Source organism: Chrysemys picta, chromosome 2, assembly GCF_011386835.1.
Source record: "Chrysemys picta bellii isolate R12L10 chromosome 2, ASM1138683v2, whole genome shotgun sequence".
Taxonomy (NCBI): Eukaryota; Metazoa; Chordata; order Testudines; family Emydidae; genus Chrysemys; species Chrysemys picta.
The window spans coordinates 254,307,593-254,326,624 of record NC_088792.1 but is presented as its reverse complement, the minus strand read 5'-3'; the positions used below and the strand labels follow the sequence as shown (position 1 = coordinate 254,326,624).

At 47.1% G+C, this 19,032-nt stretch overlaps 1 protein-coding gene across 1 annotated transcript in view; it reads left to right on the top strand.

The window, feature by feature from the left end:
• The first annotated feature begins 9,673 nt into the window (after window positions 1-9,673).
• The window catches only part of RRM2B (ribonucleotide reductase regulatory TP53 inducible subunit M2B), a 35,793-nt gene continuing 26,434 nt past the window's right edge, over window positions 9,674-19,032 (top strand). Inside the window, exons 1-2 of the mRNA XM_005306042.4 lie at window positions 9,674-9,857; window positions 17,428-17,583. Coding sequence (XP_005306099.2) covers window positions 9,690-9,857; window positions 17,428-17,583 — 324 coding nt within the window. The 5' untranslated portion in view covers window positions 9,674-9,689. The remainder of the gene's footprint in view (window positions 9,858-17,427; window positions 17,584-19,032) is intronic.

Below are 19,032 nucleotides of genomic sequence, written 5' to 3'. Positions count from 1 at the left end.
CTGTTTACTGAAACTGGGGTAAGCTCTGCTAGTACAAATAATTTTTACACCAGTGCAGTACATCTGCCAGTACATCAGTGCAACATAGCCATGTGAGGGGTTTGCATCAGGTCAGCTACTCCATTGTGGAAAAACCCATGTAAACAAGCCCTGAGTGAAGAGGCAGGAAAAAATGTAGCAACTGATTAAGACGAATGTTTTCCTCCTGTGCAAACATCTGAAGAGAATTTTAATGGCTGTGTTGGCTCAGGAAGGCCAAACTTTCTGGTTTTCCTGCATGGACCATCCCCCATTCCTCTGTCAAAGCAGAGACTAGCTTTGAAACTAACTGAGGGACACCTTCAGTTACTGTTGTGATATCAACAGCAGATCATGTTCAAGCCTGTTTCAGGAACACATGCTTTAGTAAATATTCATAATGAAGCAGCTTTGTGGACAAACCACTTGGAGCTAATGGAGGACCATTGGGAGGAAGAAAATCTAAATTTCTGGAGAGGCAAAAATCAATGCAGATCTCAGGTGAACAACTACCTAGGGATTTTAGTGGTATTCAAAAGCAGGTTAGAGACATCCTTCTGATTTCCATTATGTTCACATACGTAACTACAAATAGTATTAATAAAATTATCAAATCCGCCAAACTTTCTGGCCATAGTGTTTGACTTCGTTCCCAGTGGCAGTGAATTCCACAGGATTACTTGATACTGTGTGTAATATTTCCTTTTACACTTTGTTTAAAAGTGGTGATCAGTGTAATTGAATTACCTCTTCTCATATTACAGGAAAAGGTAATAAGGAATTGATCATAATTTAGAATCCAGACAGCTCTGCGGTAATCCTCTATTCCAGACAAAATGATCCTAAATCTCTCTCATTTGTGTCATGTCCCCTTTGTAAGCAGGCTTTCCCTAGGGCCTAGACTATGCCTGTCTCCACACTTTGCTTGCTGTGATAGATGATGGGTGGGTTTTTTTGTTCTCAGGTGCAAATAATGTTTTTGACTTGGGAGGGAAAATGCAATTCAATGATAATGGGCTGATATCAAACCCCTTACAACAATACTGAAGTATTCTGGTTTTCTTCTGCTGAGATGATGTCTTGTCTTTCCTGGCAGTAGAATTAGTACCTCTTTGTTATGGTATCTGATGGGTCAAATTGCTCCTCCCCTCCTTTTTTTTAAAAATAAACACTGTTGGTAGATAACTTCCTGGGCTTGAGTTCCTTGCAGACTACAATGTAGTTCCCATGTACTTATTCGCTACACTGATACTGACCTGGACTCTTAATATATTCCATGGGTGGTGTCCCCGAGCCCACTTATCCACTGATGCTTTAAAAACTCCGCACCCCAATCTTGGTCTATGCTGGTTATGTGATATGTATGTATCTCATGATCCTTGTAACCAATACCTGTAATCCCTCATAACTCAAGCCTGACCCTGATGTATAATACCTTCCCTCTAACTTGTGTATATTTAATTTTAAACATTAACTTTAATAACTTTTTTATTCCTGTGGCTAAGCAGCTGCCTCCCATCTGCCTGGTGATCTGATGCAGCTGGGGAACACCTGACTCTTTTCAGAGTTTTTGTCGTGTTTTGATGCAAGGTTCAAGATGGACAGTTACTGAGTGCTGACAGGGAGTTCAGTGCCATTCAAAACAGATGGAAACACTGTCCCTGCCCCAAGGAATTTATAGTCTGGACTGGACAAATAAAGAAGATCAGACCTAATATACTAAAGGGCCAGGAACACGGGACATTTTCAAAGCAGTCTTTTTTTTAAAAAGTGTAATTCAATTGGCTGTGGAAGGGCTTTACAGATGTATTTTAAGGAGAGCACTTACTGGATAGGGAAGTTGTTTCAGTTGCAGAGGATAGTATAGAAGTCAAGAATAGGAGAAGAGTATAAAGGGAGAAATTAGTTGTTTGAAATACATTTATATCTCGTGGACCCAATTGTGCTAAGGATACATGGGCCAGTCCCTGCCCCAAGGAAATTACAATCCAAATAGCAAGACAAAGGGTAGGAAGATGGAAGTTCCACTTCTGCCTATTGCAGAAGCATCTGATTCTGGCTACGGTTGGAGACAGGATGTTATGCAAGATGGACTGCCGGCCTGTTCCAGCCAGGCAATTCTAACTCCTCTAAGGCTATGTCTACACTATGCACATAGGTGTGCGCAGCCCATTTAATTAGGGTGTGCACCCAGGGAGCCCTGCCCCTGCCCTAGTCTTGCCCCCATCCACTCCCTCCTACTTCCTGCCCCCTGACTTCCCCCCCCTCAGAACCCCCAACCCCCCCTGCTCCTTGTCCCCTGACTACCGCCTCCTGAGACCCCTGTCCCTAACTGTCCCCCCCAGGACTCCACCCCCCTATCTAAGCCTCCCTGCTCCTTGTCCCCTGACTGCCCTCCTAGGACCCTACCTGTCCCCTGACTGCCCCCACCCATATCCACACATTCTCCCCCAGACAGACCCCTGGGACTCCCACGCCTATCCAACTGCTCCCCACCCCCGATAGGATCCCCAAAACTCCCGACCCATACAACCCCCCTGCCTCCCCCAACCCCTCTCCACACCCCTGCCTCCTGACAGCCCCCCCAGAATTCCTGACTCATCCAACCCCCCCAGCTCCTTGTCCCCTGCCCACCCCCTCCAGAGACCCCCCCACACACACTAACTGCCCCCTCCAGGACCCTCCTTGCTCCCTATCCCGACTGCCCTGACCCCTATCCACCCCCCACCCCTGGGGAGACCCCAGGACTCCCATGCCCCATCCAATCCCCCCTACTCCCTGACTGCCCCCTCCAGAGACCCCCTGCCCCTAACCACCCGCCCCGGGATTCCACCCCCTATCCAAACCATCCTGTCCCCTGATTGCCCCCACCCCTTATTCAACCCCCCTGGCCCCGGACCCCTTACCATGAGATGAGGCTCCTAGCCTCTCTGTGGAGCCAAACACTGCCCCGTGGGAGCGCGCAGCCCCGGCCCCCAGAGCGCTGCACGTGGCGGCATGGCTCCAGGGGAAGGCGGGGGAGGAGCCGGTGGCTTGCTGCGCTCGGCCGGGTGCTCCGGCCCAGGAGCGTGGACCTCGTGGCTTGCCGCGCTGGGGAGTGGAACCATTTGTCCACCCCTGCATTAGGGTGTGCCTGGGCACACCCCGTGCACACGCCTATGACTATGCAGCTTTTAGCAACACAGCTGTGATGCTAAAAGGCATGCAGTATAGCTGCTGTTTGTTGGCAAGAGAGAGCTCTCCTGACGACAAAAAACTTCCACCCCCCACGAGCGGCAGCAGCTTTGCCCTGCCGACAAAGTGCTGTTCATGCCAGCGCTTGTCATCGACAAAACTTTTCTTTTTGGGGTGTGGGTGAGTTTTAACACCTCTGAGCGGCAAAAGTATTGTCTTTCACTTGCCAGTGTAGACAAAGCCTAAAAAGTGTTAGTTTTCTCTTTAAAGCCTGGGAACTGAGGGTATGTCTACACTACCCGCCGGATCGGCAGGTAGTGATCTATCTATTGGGGATTGATTTATCGCATCTAGTCCCCGATTGCTCTCCCGTCGACTGCTGAATTCCAGCTCGGTGAGAGGCAGAAGCAAAGTCGACGGGAGAGCTGCGGTAATTGACCCTGCACTGTGAGGACACGAGGTAAGTCGAACTAAGATATGCCAACTTCAGCTATGCTATTCTCGTAGCTGAAGTTGCATATCTTAGGTCGACCCCCCCAATGTAGACCAGGCCTGAGACCTAAAAGAGACAAAGTGGTGTCAAACAGGGATTCTGTGCCAGAGCTGGAAACTGAATCCAGATCTCCTGAGTTCCAATCCCGTGCCCTGCGAGTGGCTTGAGTGCAGTTAAGGAATTGAGTGGCAGGAGCAGAATAGTGCAGGGCCTTGAAAGTGAGGATGAGAAAACTGAACTCCATGCAAAGGATGACGTGAAACCAGTGAAGGGATTCAAATGAGCATATTTTTTGAAGGATTTTTGGATAGATGGAGAAGAGCAAGAAAAGGAGAGGGGAGAATTGCAGTTGACCAGTTCGCACCCTTTTAACCATTAGTGGGATTGTTTGCTCTGACTATGGTTTGTGCTCACATACGTGATTAATACTCTCTAAACCTGGCAGTCAAGTGCTTCACTTGTTCCAGCGGCCTAGGCGGGTTTTCTGTAACCACTTAGGCTATGTCTACACTACAGCTTATGTGTTGCTCAGGGGTGTGAATACCCCCCTCCCCCCCCGAGTGACAAGTTACACTGACCTAAGCACTCGTGTGCACAGCACTACATCGGTAGGAGAGCTTCTCCTGCCAGCATAGGTTCTGCTATTCACAGAGGTGGTTTTATTATGCTGAGCTCTCTCCCATTAGCATTGTGTCTTCACCAGACGCACTGCAGTGACACAGCTGCATCAGTACAATTGCGCTGCTGCAGCGCTGTACGTGTAGACATGCCCTTAGTAACACCTGCCGTTCTGCAGGTTGGACAGGAACACCCCTAGCTATTCTGCCTTTGCAACCAGTTTGGCTGCTCCTCCTCCCTTCCAGCTGTCTGTGTGGTAGGACATCCCCGTGTGCATTACCCAGGTACTGGTGGTGCTGCTGTATATGCCTGTCCTCCAATCAATCTGCCCACTCTTGAGGAGTTACAGGTAACTGCCTAAATCTTTCCAGAATGCACCAACAAACAGCAAAACACTGGTAGGTGTGGATGTGCAGTAGTACCCATATTGTGCTAGGTGCTGTACAGACACATAGGTGAGCATGGTCCTTGACCTCTCTTTGTTCTCTTATGACACAACTCAGCTGTACATGCTGTAAATGGGTCACATGAATGTCACAATTGGTTAGCAAGTGCACAGTTTGAATTTGTGTGGATGGGCCAGAAAGAACTGGCAGGATTTGGCAACAACCTGAATACAGAAGTGAGAAAAAGGTAAATGAGTCAAATAACACCAAGGTTACAGGTCCAGGTGCCAGAGAGAACAGTGGAGTGAAGTGTTCAGTATTTTGCCCTTTCAGAGCTCTTTTATTGTTTAATCCAAAAACCTATTTGGGTTTTACATGAAGTTTGGACACTGGTAGCTTTTTCTGGTTTCTGCATATAACAAGGCTGCTGCTCCTCATAAATGCTTGCAAGTCCAGGTCAGATTGCTCTTGTGTGTAGGAAGGGAAAAGGTTGCTTTGGGGTCTGGCACATGATTTTTCTATTTTCTTGCTCCTTTTTTAGTTGGAGGGGGTCCTGGGTTTTTTTTTTTTCAGTGTAAATTGGGGTATGACATTAATAGGAGCAGCATATATGTGTGGTGCACACTTAATTACAGGAGCAAAATATTTTTAATCATTTGTTACAATTTCCAAACTTCCCCCAAACCTGGTGTAATTCAAAGAAAAGCTTTTAAAAGAACATTTGCTCTTTCCAGATGGAGTTTTCAGTTTTACTTGAATGGGGACAGACCATTCCCCAGTCTCAGATCTCACCCACCTCTTGCGCACAGGCTGATTGCTTAGCTTGCACATGCAGTGACAGAATTACACACAATGTTACAATTTGCTATCAGTCACAATTACTGACATCTAGGTGTTCCTTGTTGCTGTTCTGTCACAATTTAATGCCCCTGCCTTACACCAGCCCCCAGCCAGCAAATTGTGACAGTCATAATTTGCTGCCTCTCAACTTCCTCGTCCTCTGGTCCATGGGTCGCAAGGTATGATGGATGTGGAATATATACAAACTTTAAAAAATGTTCAAGGCAGGTCAAAGGTCTGCTTATTAATAGTGTTTTGTGGAAGGACTCATTAAATCTTCCATGGGGCCCTGACTACTGTTGTCAAAACTAACACCGATTTACTTTTGAATGAAAGCATCCACACATAGGGGTTTAAGGTGCTGTGAGGTATGTGCATTAACTTTGTACCTTAAGTATCACACTATCTAGAAATGCCCTTAATAAGGAAAAATGGGAGGGTTGGCAGGGAGCCTATGTTAATTCCTTTAGTTAAAATGCTTTAAACTGTTTTTCCATGACATTCGCCCAAATGGAAATGCCTCTGATGGAGCAGTGTTAGCCACACAGTCAGTATCAGAGTTGTCAAACTATGCAAAATGGTTAATTTAACGTCTGAGTCAGCATTATAGTCTGTCCCCTCAGGGTTGAGAAATGTGTATTTTTACCATGGGATAGCTGATGCATTTGCTATCTCCCTGTAAAAACATAGTGGAGAAAAGGCACTTTAGTTTCTCCAAAAGGCAACCAATTCAAAGGAGTAACAGGATAATTTATCTTAGAAAATCCTTGATTTTGGCAAGACAGAACAGTAAACCTGTCAAAATAAAGAACATCACTGAAATGTATCATAACAAATATATAGCACACAAAGGCTACAAAACTAAAATATGCAATTAGAAGGATACACACTTCAGTAGAAAAATCAACTTTTATATATGCAACAAATGGAGTAAAGAGTGCACTTTGGTGCTTGCAGGATGGGGAATTACTTACAGCCATAAGGATTTTTAATAAGTTTTCAATTATTAAAACAAAAGGAGGGGGGAATTGCATGTTATTGGAAGTCCAAAATGGTATTGAATATTTTAGAAATGTAGACCTGTTTTAGATATATGGATTCTTTGGGAAAGGAGACTGCAAAAATATGAAGCTAGTGTACCCTAAACCAGGGGTGGGCAAACTTTTTGGCCTGAGGGCCATATCTGGGAATAGAAATTGTATGGCAGGCCATGAATGCTCACAAAATTGGGGTTGGGGTGTGGGCTCTAGTTGGGGGTGCCGGCTCTGGGTGGGGCCAGAAACGAGGAATTCAGGGTGCAGGAGGGGGCCCTGGGCTGGGGATAGGGGTGCGGGAAGGGGTGCAGGCTCAAGCTAGGGTTGCAGGCTCTGGGGTGGGGCTAGGGATGAGAGGTTTGGGGTGCAGGAGGGTGCTCTGGGCTGAGATTGAGGGGTTGGAGGGCATGAGGGGGGATCAGGGTTGGGGCAGGGGGTTGGGGCATGTGGAGAGGCTCAGGGGTGCAGGCTCCGAGCGGCGCTTAAGTCAAGCGGCTCTCAGAAGCAGCAGCATGTCCCTTCTCCGGCTCCTATGTGGAGGCACGGCCAGACAGCTGTGCACACTGCCCCGTCCTCAGGCACTGCCCCTGCAGCTCCCATTGGAGTGCTGGAAGGGGCCATTGGAGCACGGAGGAGCTAGAATGGGACCATGCTGCAGCTTCTGGGAGCCGCGTGGTGTGGCCTGCGCCCCAGCTGGAGCACTGGAGTGGGGCCATGCCGCAGGTTCCGGGAGCCGTGTGGAGCATCCCTGACCCTGCACCCCGGCTGGAGTGCCGGAGCAGGGTCATACAGTGGCTTCCGGGAGCCGCATGGAGTGGCCCCGACCCTACTCCCCAGCTGGAGCACTGGATTGGAGCAAGCCCCAGACCATGCTCCCCAGCGGGAGCTCGCAGGTAGTTTGCCCACCCCTGCTCTAAAGGCTTAGAAACAGAATGGCAAAGTAAGAGAAACCCACATATATGTATTTCACTTTCATAACTTTTGTGTGTATAACTCATGATTTTTGAATACTTGTGGTTGTCAGTCTATCTCATGGTTGTATAACCATATTGTATGTTGTATAACTATAAAAATACAAGAGGGATAGCCGTGTTAGTCTGGATCTGTAAAAAGCAACAAAAAGTCCTGTGGCACTTTATAGACTAACAGATGTATTGGAGCATAAGCTTTCATGTGTCTGACGAAGTGGGTATTCACCCACAAAAGCTTATGCTCCAATACATCTGTTAGTCTATAAGGTGCCACAGGACTTTTTGTTGCTTTATAAAAATACAGTAGATATTTGCCTTTTAGAAGGATTTCATTTGAGATAGTATAGGGCAACTATTTTAGTTTATTAAGATATCTTATTTTAATAAGATATTTAGGCAACTAATTTTCAAAAGTATCTACTAGGTCAGGGGTTCTCAAACTGGGGGTCGGGACCCCTCAGGGGGTCCTCATGAGGTTATTACGTGAGCTGTCAGCCTCCACCCTAAACCCTGCTTTGCCTCCAGCATTTATAATGGTGTTAAATATATAAAAAAGTATTTTTAATTTATGGGGGGGAGGGGTCGCACTCAGAGGCTTGCTGTGTGAAAGGGGTCACCAGTACAAAAGTTTGAGAACCACTGTACTAGGTACTTTCCCCCTGTTGCTGGCACAGAGTGCCCGAGGAAAGCAACAGCGGGGTTCGTTGCCCGGTGTGCATCACGCCAATGAGCACACCAGGGTGGAGAAGCAAAGTTTATTTGAGATCTCAAAGTGGTGCAAGGAGACTTGGCACGTCTCAGATCAAGCACACCAACATAAGCAATTTTTCTTTTTTTATACTTTACTGTAACTAAGCTCTTCCCTCCCCCCCCCATAGCAGTTACATTAAGCAGTAGCAATTACATTTAAGCAGTTAAGTCATCTTGGCGGCTATAAGTCTAGCTCGTTAGTAACTCTTCTTTGAACCGTTATCTTGTCCTTGTCCCTTTGATCTGTTATCTTGCCTTTCAGCCAGAAGCATGCAGGCCTTATTACTACCGCTTTATACCGGTTTGAGCGGTGTTGCAACTGATAACTGACTGTTACACATTCCATTTACTGTTGCTGGCTTGTTAGGTTGATTGAAGTTCAAACATGGAGGAGCTTTGGTTCATTTAGGCCTAGAGCAGGAAGGCTTCATCAACACTCGTGGTCTTCCACCCTCCCGAGTTACCTAGGGTTATGCCTAGTGACACCAACACCCCTTTTAAAAATCTGGCCTCTGGTGAACATGTGGAATGCAGGTTCTACACAGACATGGTGACAGGTGAAAAAGCACTAGGCTGCTGGAGAAAGAGGCAAAATGGCAGCTGATGAAAGCAATCTCCCTGAGTGGATCAAAGGAAGTTGGAGAAATTTTGACACCAAACCAGGCAATCGTTCTGCCATGCTGTCACGTGGTCCCCAAGAACAAATGTGTCTGAGAAACTCATGCTGCAGACAGCAGGAGCTCTCCTAGAACCCCTGTCACAGCTGATGGCTGAAGCTACTAGCAGCCCTTCAGACAGTCAGGATTACTTGCTAGGAAAAGTTTCAGAGTAGCAGCCGTGTTAGTCTGTATCCACAAAAAGAACAGGAGTACTTGTGGCACCTTAGAGACTAACAAATTTATTAGAGTATAAGCTTTTGTGGACTACAGCCCACTTCTTCGGATAAATATGCATATGCATCCGAAGAAGTGGGCTGTAGTCCACGAAAGCTTATGGTCTAATAAATTTGTTAGTCTCTAAGGTGCCACAAGTACTCCTGTGCTTTTTGCTAGGAAAATGTCAGCTAAATAGCAGGCTGCCTCCAGCTAACGCAGGTCAATGCTGCGGTGCTCGGAGCGGCGTGAGTAACTTCAAGGCGCCTCTCCCCTTGCAGGTGTGACAGGCCCAGGGCAGCCCCCAGAGCCACACTTGCCCGCTGCAGGAGCCTTATGCAGCCATGGGCCTGGCAGGGGGCTCCTGGGAACAGCAAACCCGGGCAGGCCCTTGCCACGTGTGGTGGGGGAAGGGGGTGTAAAATATTTCACCCGCCCCTCAGGCCCCTTTGCGCCTCTGCTCCGCCCCCGTGAACAGCCGGGAGGGCAGCGGCTTCAGCCGAGCTCACTGAGCATGCGCAATCGGAACGCGCATGCTCCGTACCAACAGAACAGCCGCGCCGTTTGTAACGTTCCAGCGGCTCCGCAGCGCCGGTCGAGCGTGTCCCTCCGGCCCGTGGCGCAGTCCCGCTTGGCCGCCGCGCGCCATGGGCGAGCGCCGGGGCCGCGCTCCGCCGCAGGAGGCCGTAGGGCCGGAGCGGGTAAGCGCTGCCGGGGCGCCTGGCCCTGGGGCGGGTCACGCGCCCAGCTGGCTCGCGCTGCGGCCGGCCCGTAGCAGGCTGGTCCGGGGGCCTCGGGCTCAGCCATGACTCCCGAGCGGCGGGGCCAGGCCTACCGCGGGTGGGCAGCGCGGCGCGGCAGGTGCTCGGCGAGCCGGGAACGGAGGCGCCGGTTCTTTATTCACCCGGCCGCTGGCGCTGAGGACGGGTCAGCGTCTGTCTCAAGTGCGGCTCCTCGGAGGTTGGCGAGCGGGGCGCGAGCCGGGGCTACTGGCTTCGGGTGTGTTCTTCCGAAGCCCCAGTTTGTGGAGCCACGAGCTTCGTTAGACTCGCATGGCGCCTCCCCGGGTTGGGGGTGTGAAGAGAAGCTGGACAATGTGCACCGGAAGGCAGCTATGAAAAACCCAGGCCCTGGGGCTATATCAAATCTCATTGGCTTAACAACTCTCTCGTGACTCTTGGGGGTGAACGGGGACTTGTCTGCTTGCGGTTGGCAGTGCTATGGTCATAGTATCCAATGGGCACTCCTGCTCTCAGGGGTTGTCTACCCGTAAAATGCCACAGCAGCGCAGCTGTGGCGCTTCAGTGAAGACCATACCTGTTGATGAGAGAGGTACTCCACCTCCCTGAGAGGCGGGAGCCAGGACAAGCCCTCCTGTTGCCATAGCACTGCCTACACCAGGGGTTAGGTCGGCATAACTGCGTCGCTCGGGGGTGTAGATTTTTCACCAGGGTTATACCAACATATTGTTGCTAATGTAGACCAAGCTTCAGTCACTACTTTTTGCCTTTCTTTCTTTTGCAGCCAAAACTTCCTGAATTTATTTGTGTGTGTTTTTTAATGTATTTCTCTTCTCCGTTGTGTGAATGACTCCCAGGGACAACAGATGTGTTGACACAGTGCTGTCCTTTATTGTTTTAGTGTCATTGTGAAGCATTGAAGTATTCTCTCCTTGGACCTAGTGACTTAGGGTGTTACTGCTAACAATAACTGGTAAAGTTATTCAGACGAAAGTGTGTTTTGTTTTTTAAGTTGACAGCATCTGTGTAATGAAATACATTTGTGCTTAGAAAAAAGTCTAAAAAAAAAAGGACATCAGGGCAGCCAAACATCCTTTGGTTTGGTCTGCTTGGCAAAGTTCATAATAAAACATTTTGATTTTAAAATATGGGATATCTTTGTTGAGCTGAGTCTGAGCATGCACTCCTAAATTCTAGGGAAATGTCAAATAAATTTAAAGTGTTTGTGTATTTATTTTTTTTCTTTCCTAAATTTGGTTAAGCCCTCCCCTTACAGTGATGTTAAGGGGTTTGACTTAAAAAGGTAAATACTATCTTCTCTGGGGAGGGTTGTGATAATTAATTTACTTGTAATGCAATCTGTAAGTGCTGAAATTTACTAGAATCCAAACAAAATCTCCAGCAGTTGGAAGCCAAGTATATTTGGTGATTTGTCTGTTACCCCACTGTTTAGATATTGATAGCTATGCAGAGATCCCAGCACAATTTGTTGATTATTTATCTTCAAGTAATGCCTAGAGCCCCAACCAAGATCAGGACCCCGTTGTGCTAGGTACTATACAAACACTTAAGGTATATCTACATGGCACGTTGAATCCAGGCTCTGATCAGGTTTGAGCCCAAGCCCCCCTTCTGTCCACAACAACTCAGTTTGACTTGGATCAGCAAGCACTCTGGTCTTGGGGTTCCAGGATCCTGCTGGGGGAGTCAGAGCGTGAGTCCTGCCGTATCTCAGATCCAAGCCTTGTCATTTTGCAGTGTGGATGCAAGTCAAACTGCAGATCAAAATCAAAAGGTCTGCGTAGTGCAGTATGGATGAGTTAGCATGACTTTGATACCTTTATTAAATCCAAAGGTCAATACAATTGCTCTAACCGTGGCTAAAAAACCTAAATAATAAGCAGTTTACTACATCTAAACAGTAACAAAACATTTATAAACATTTGATCAAGATACTTACAAACAGGTTAAAGCCAGGGGTTATTAGTAGGGCTCAGATTTTGTCATGGATATTTTTAGTGAAAATCACAGACCGGTCACAGGCAATAAATAAAAATTCACAGAAGCCCGTGACCGGTCCATGATTTTTACTAAAAATATCCCTGACATAAGGGTCCAGCACCCACAGTGGCTGTGCTGCTGTGGGGCCCAATCTCCACCCTGGTGGGTGGGCAGCTGCAGGGGGTCCACCTGCTGTCCCCCTGGGCTGGGCTGGGCTGCTGCAGGGTCCCCCTGCTGCGGTTGGGCTGCTGGGGTGGGGGTGGGAGGCTCCTGCCAACCACCGTGGCTGGGCAGCTGTGGGGATCTCAGCCATCTGCAGTGAGTGGGAGCTCTGGGGGACCCTGAGGGAGCTCCGGGGTCCTCCTGCTGCGCAGCAGCCAGGAGCTGTTGGGGTCCTCCAGCAGCAGCAGCTGAGGGCTGCCTGCTGACAGCAGTCCAACCCTGGGGCAGAAAATGTCAGAGAGGTCTCTGGAAGTCACAGATTCCGTGACTTCTGTGACATAATCATAGCCCATAATCATAGTGATTAGATCCATATTGGTTGGCTCCACTGCGGTGATGCAGGTATTAGCAGTAAAGCCTCTAAGAGTTTTCTTTCTTATGCCCTTTAACAAACAAGTGATGTCATTGCCAAATACTGACTTCAGCTGAAAGCCTGTTTGAGACAGTTCACCCTTATTTCTAGTCTTAATCCAGATAATCGTTACCACCACCTTTCTTCCCAAGGCCTTTCCTCTCCTCTTCCTTGCTGCTCAGTAGTTTTTTTCATTGCACTTGGGTTCACATAGATTTTAACACAGGTGTACAGGTTGGGATGGGCCATGTTGGCTCATTTGAAAACAGATTCTTTTTGTTTTATTTAAAACCATCTCCAGTCACCCCTATGGGTCAGAGGCCTTCTTTTTAGAAACTTCCCCTTATCTCATTAGTAAAGCTAAGATGATGTCACGGATTCCATGACTTCCAGAGACTTCTGAAACATTTTCTGCTTCAGCCCCAGTGTAGTGGGGCTGGAACTATCAACTGCAGCAGGGCTAAGGCTTTCATCCCACTGTCAGCCCCATTTTGTCACAGTTATTTTTAGTAAAAGTCAGGGACAGGTCATGGGCTTCTGTGAATTTTTGTTTGTTTCCTGTGACCTATCCTAGACTTTTTCTAAAAGTAATTGTGACAAAATGTTAACCTTACTCATTAGTTAGTCTTTCAACCAGACATCCTCCCTACTTTATTACTTCTGGCCTTGTAACTTATTATTTTCAAGGCTTTCCTTGTACTTGCTAGTGAGGGCCTTTCTTTACAACACACATGTCCTTAATCAAACTCTAATTCTTTAATTTCATATTTATACTACACAGGATTAGAACCTAGGTCCTCTGAATCCCAGTCATTACCTTAGTCACAAGACCATCCTGACACCACGCAAGCAGCTGAGCTCCCTGCTTCTTTCAGTAGAAGGCTGTTGGTAATTGGAAGATCATCTTCATTTTAGCAGATAAGGCCCTTGTATGGCCAGGTCATGGTCTTACAGGTGCTGAGGGAAATCTGAAAAAGGAGAAGTACTTATTGTCCCAATGCTAGTCTCCATGCTGCTGCTGATAAAATGTTATTGTTCCCACTGTTTTGGAATGTCCTTCCCATCTTCTTTTCCCACTGTGGGGTTTGCTTTGAGATCTCCTCCATCGTTTTCCAGGTTACTTCCCCCTTGTATATGCCCCCTATTCCGAAGCTAGGTGGATGGGGAGTTGTGGGGTGAATGGGTGGAAGACAGTGAGGGGCAGGTTAGTAATTGCACGTTCACTCCTGCAGGCTGTCCTTAGATTGGAGGATGTTACCCTGAGGTGAGTCCCCAGAAGACACAGAATGATATTGTTAAAAAAGACAATGGGCAAACTGGGAAAATAAGCTGCGCTTAGCTAATGCCGGAGAAGAAGGGAAACTAGCTATATGGACAGCCCTGAGAGAGCTGCTTTGCCTTACAATGTGCATGCTAACATAGAGCACACTTGGATTGAAATTCTCGTTTATAAACACCTGTAGATCAGCAGAGTGCACTGCAAAATAAACTTTTTCAGTAATTGGTTTGGACACACAGCATTACCAGTGTTGAGGAAATGATTTAAAATGCCTTGCAATCTCTAGACAGAGAAGGTGGGTGAGGTAGTATCTTGCAATCTCTGTGCATTGTGGAATGCCTCTGTAGACTGACTTTTGGCAATGTACCTCCATAAAATTTAATGTACCTAATGTGTTGGTACACCCCATATTCGTCATAGAAATATGCTTATGATATGGATATGGCATAACTAAGATATGTTTTGTGCAAGATGGGTCATGTGAGGCATCACTGAAAAGGTTATGATTTACTGAATGTAATTCAATTTGTATGCATGTATCATTTCTGTATCTGAAGTTAGAAATATTAACTATATAATAATTACAACTGTGTTTTCACCTGGAGAACGCCCACCAGGCAGTATGCAATCAGCCTGAGGGGGCTATTAGGAAGGACAATAGGACTTTGAAGATACTAATCTCCGTCCTTCCTGAGAAGTTTCCTGGGATGCTGCATTGACACTGCAGGATCATGTGATCATTTCACCTGATACAGGATACCATCTTGAAATGCTGGTACTTGTCCATGGGAACGGGGTGGGGGTCAAACTAGAAAACAAGATTCCCACCATATGCAAATCCTATTTAAGACTGGGTAATGAATGAATTAGGGCTCTTCTCCACTGCCCAAGAAGTAAGACTACTGAAAACACCTGAAGGATCAAAGGAACTAAGCTGGGAGAGGCAGGGGCTGAGCCCAGGCGAGAAAGATCAGCCTGTAAAAGGAATTCCTGGTGATTTAAGCTGCAAGCAGTGTAGTTTACCTTCAAGAAACTCTGCAACCTGCTTGAAACAACATTTAGGGTGAGAAATTATTTGTAGCTAGTATTCCTTAGGGTGTGTCTATGCTGGCAGAGTTCCAGAGCTGGCAGTTACAGCACCGCTCAGAGAGGGCTGAAGGAAAACCGTTGTTGTGTGTTCACGCTGTCAGCTGCCTGCACAATAACGTGTTCACACTTCTTGCACTTGCAGCGGTATTTGGAGCGGTGCACTCTGGGCAGATATCCCACAGAGCATCTCTTCCTCCAAGCATCTCTTCCTCTTCTCTGCCGCTAAGAGTTGTGGGAAGGCGGAGGGGGTCGTGGGGCATCCTGGGTCCTGTCCCAATGCCCTGTGATGCATTGCTTCGCATCTCAGTGCTTCCGTCCACATTTGGTGCCATCTTTCAGTGGTTTGTGTACTGCATGCGCTGCGTCTTCGGTCTGCAGGAATGGATCACGCGTTGTTGACTGGTATGTTGCTATTTCTGACTAACACGTCGCAAGTGGCAATGGAGTTATTCCTTAAACTACAAAGACAAGAGGAGTGCGACATTGATCTTGCCATGCATAGCAGCTCCGACACAAGATTGCTTGTGGCATTCACAGAGGTGCTGACCACAGTGGAACGTCGCTTTTGGGCTCGGGAAACAAGCACTGAGTGGTGGGATCACATTGTGATGCACGTCTGGGATGACAAGCATTGGTTGCAGAACTTTTGGATGAGGAAAGCCACATTCACGGGACTGTGTGATGAGCTTGCCCCAGCCCTGTGGCGCAAGGACACAAGAATGAGAGCTGCCCTGCAGTTGGAGAAGTGCGTGGCGATTGCACTGTGGAAGCTGGCTACTCCAGACTGCTAGCAATCGGTCGCTAACCAGTTCAGAGTGGGAAAGTCGACTGTTGGACTTGTGTTGACGGAAGTGTGCAGGGCCATTAATCACATCCTGCTCCGAAAGACACTGACTCTGGGCAACGTGCGTGACATTGTGGATGGGTTTGCAGAAATGGGCTTCCCTAACTGCAGAGGGGCGATAGATGGCATGCATATTCCAATTCTGGCACCAGACCACCTAGTCACCGAGTATATTAATCGCAAGGGGTATTTCTCTATGGTTCTCCAGGCGCTTGTGGATCACTGTGGGCATTTCATGGACATTAACGCAGGCTGGTCCGCATGCATGATGCATGCATCTTTCGGAACACTGGCCTGTTCAGGAAGTTGCAAGCAGGGACTTTCTTCCCAGATCAGAAGATCGCTGTAAGGACAGTAGAAATGCCAATTGTGATCCTGGTAGGCTGTACCTGGCTGATGATAGTATTCCTACGCTTATAGGTGCGTGCTGTATGCTCCATAATATTTGTAAAGGGAAGGGTGAAAGCCTCACTCAGGGCTGGACTGCTGAGTTTCAGCGCCTGGAGGCTGAATTTGAACAGCCAGAGACCAGGGCTATTAGAGGGGTGCAGTGCGGGGCCATAAGGATCAGAGATGCCTTGAAGCAGGAATTTAAAGCGGAAAGCCACTAATATTTGTTGCTATGCTCAGGAGTGCAGTGCTTGTAATGCTAGGAGGTGATTGTGATTGGTGCAGACGATGCATTATGAAGGTTTAAGAAAATTTCCTGTTGCTTTGCAGGGCTCTGTTTGCTTTCAGTTAATGGAATAAAGATTGCTTTCAAACCAACACAATTCTTTTATTAAAAAACAACAACCGGAGGAGAGAGACAGAGAAAAAAACTACACCAGCACTGAGGGGAATGGAGGAAGGGAAGGTCCCAGGGGGAGGTGGGGTCCCGGGACAGTTAAAATTTGAGTATGTCCAGGTATCATATGCAACCTTGTCCTTTGGAGTACAGTGCAGCGATGTACTGTACTTCAGCAGGGCTAAACTGCAGAGGGACGGGTGTTGAGTGCAGTGGGTAATAGGAGGCCGCAGTGCTGGACTGTGATGGGGGAGGAGTGGAATGCTGCGGGTACAGACTGGAGCCAGGAGGTTGATAAGAGTGTGTTGGCGGTGTCTGGGGAGGGCATGGGAAAGAGTTTTCCGGCTGCAGGGGATGTCGGTTAATTACTGCAATCTGAGACGCTGAATAATGTACTTAAAAACAGTATGTGTGGACATAAGGACTTTAATGGGAGCAAACCAGAGCTAATCAGGTGTAACATCCCTGCGTAGACAAACCCTGAGTAACTGTGCTAGACACAAACTGGTAGTTTATGTGATCTTGTATGTGTATGTGCGTTCAGTTCAATGTTGTTTGCGCCGTGAATCTTGAAAATGCAAGTTGGGTTTCTCCATCATACTGCACAGAGACTTTTTTGCAGTGAAGAATCAGACATTATTTGTCCATTGCCTAGTACAAGGCAAACTTCTGGTGGTGGTACTTATTAATTTATAGCACTCAAAATTGTTCTAGGTAGAGCCAGGCAGAAAGACAAAGCAATAAGCTATGGCAAGCAATAGTAGAGATGGCGGACGAAAGAGCAAGGGTTACAGCAGAAGATCCTGCGGTTACTTGGTTCAGGCATGTGCATATCTCAGTGGTTTAATTCAAAGACATTTTTTTATCTTTCCTAAGTTGAATTATTTTAAAAAGGAAGTAAGTGGTGGAGTAATAACGGGGAAACAATCCTCTGAAATAACACTGCTTTTTCTTTAGGGTTTCTCTTCAGATGCTATTGAAAATGACTTTAAACCAAATGAAGAGCCTCTTCTCAGAAAAAATCCTCGTAGATTTGTCATCTTCCCACTCCAATACCCGGATATATGGAACATGTATAAAAAGGCACAAGCTTCCTTCTGGACAGCAGAAGAGGTGAGTGTGATGTTCTGTTCGGGACACTCAGAATTGTAAGCCACGGTGTGATCTCTCTGCCTCAGCAAGTCTCAGCCTTGTTGGAGATTAGATTGTCAACTCCCTGTCACTCCAGTCTGTCCTTGAGACTCTGCTGATCTCAACCTTGCCCATGCAGTTAACAGTTAGTGAACCCCAGAGACGTCTCACTGTGATGCTCACAGAAACTATTAAGTTCGCTGCCTTCGAAGAGAGAGTGTACACACCAGCCTGTTAGGTTATCTGAAGACTCACACTTCACTTTAACGTACACCACTGATATTGTTTTGTAATAAAACAAGAATGAGTTTATTAGTAAAGAACAGAGATGTAAGTGATTCAAGTGGGGTTCACAGGGATCTGCTATGGGTCCAGTGTTGTTGAACATATTTATTAATGACTTGGATATAGGTAGAGAGAACATACTGATCAAGTTTGAAGATGAGACAAAGTTTGGTGGGGCGGGAGGGGGTTGCCAATACTTTGTAGGATACTTCTGAATTTTAGCTCTATCTTGATAAATTGGAGAACTGGGCTATAAACAACAAAATGAAAATCAGCAAAGGCAAATGTAAGGTGCTGCACTTGGGGGAGAAAAAACAAATGCATAAATACAGAATGGGGGAAAACTGGCTTGGCAGCAGCACTGCTGAGTAGGAGCTGGAAGTTGTGGTGGATCACAGTCTCAACATGAACCAGAAATGAGGTGCTCTTGCAAAAAAAGCAAATGCAGTTTTAGGTTGCATTAACAGAGGCATAGAGTGCAAGTCATGGGAGGTGATAGTTCCACTCTACTCAGCGCTGGTTAGGGCTCAACTGGAGTACTATGTCCAGTCTTGGTCATCAATGTATAGAAAGGATGTAGAGAAACTGGAAAGGATCCAGAGGCCAGCAACAAAGATGATCAAAGGGATGTTCAAAGGAATGCAAGCCATACGCGCAAAGGCTGAAGGGACATGGGTATGTTTAGTTTGGAAAAGAGGAGATTAAGGGAGGAATATGAGAGTGGTCTTCAGATACTTGAAAGGCTGCCACAAAAAGTATGGAGAAAAGTTGTTCTCTTTTGCCACAGAGGGCAGGACAACAGGCAATGGGTTCAAACTACAGCATAGCAGATTTAGATTAAATCTCAGGAAAAACTTCCTAAGTGTAAAGAACAGTAGGTCAATGGAACAGACTGCCTCAGGAGGTTGTAGAAGCTTCTTCACTGGAGGTTTTCAAAAGCAGGCTCGATATCCATCTGTCTTGGATGGTTTAGACACAACAAATCATGCATCATGGCCAGGGGTTAGACTAGATGACTCTTGTGGTTCCTTCTAACCCTATGATTCTATGATACTAAGCAAGAGAAAAAGACAGGTATGATTGCAGACAAAACAAAAATAAAACATGCTTTCTAGTGTCTAAAGTTTAACAGATTACAATCTTGGT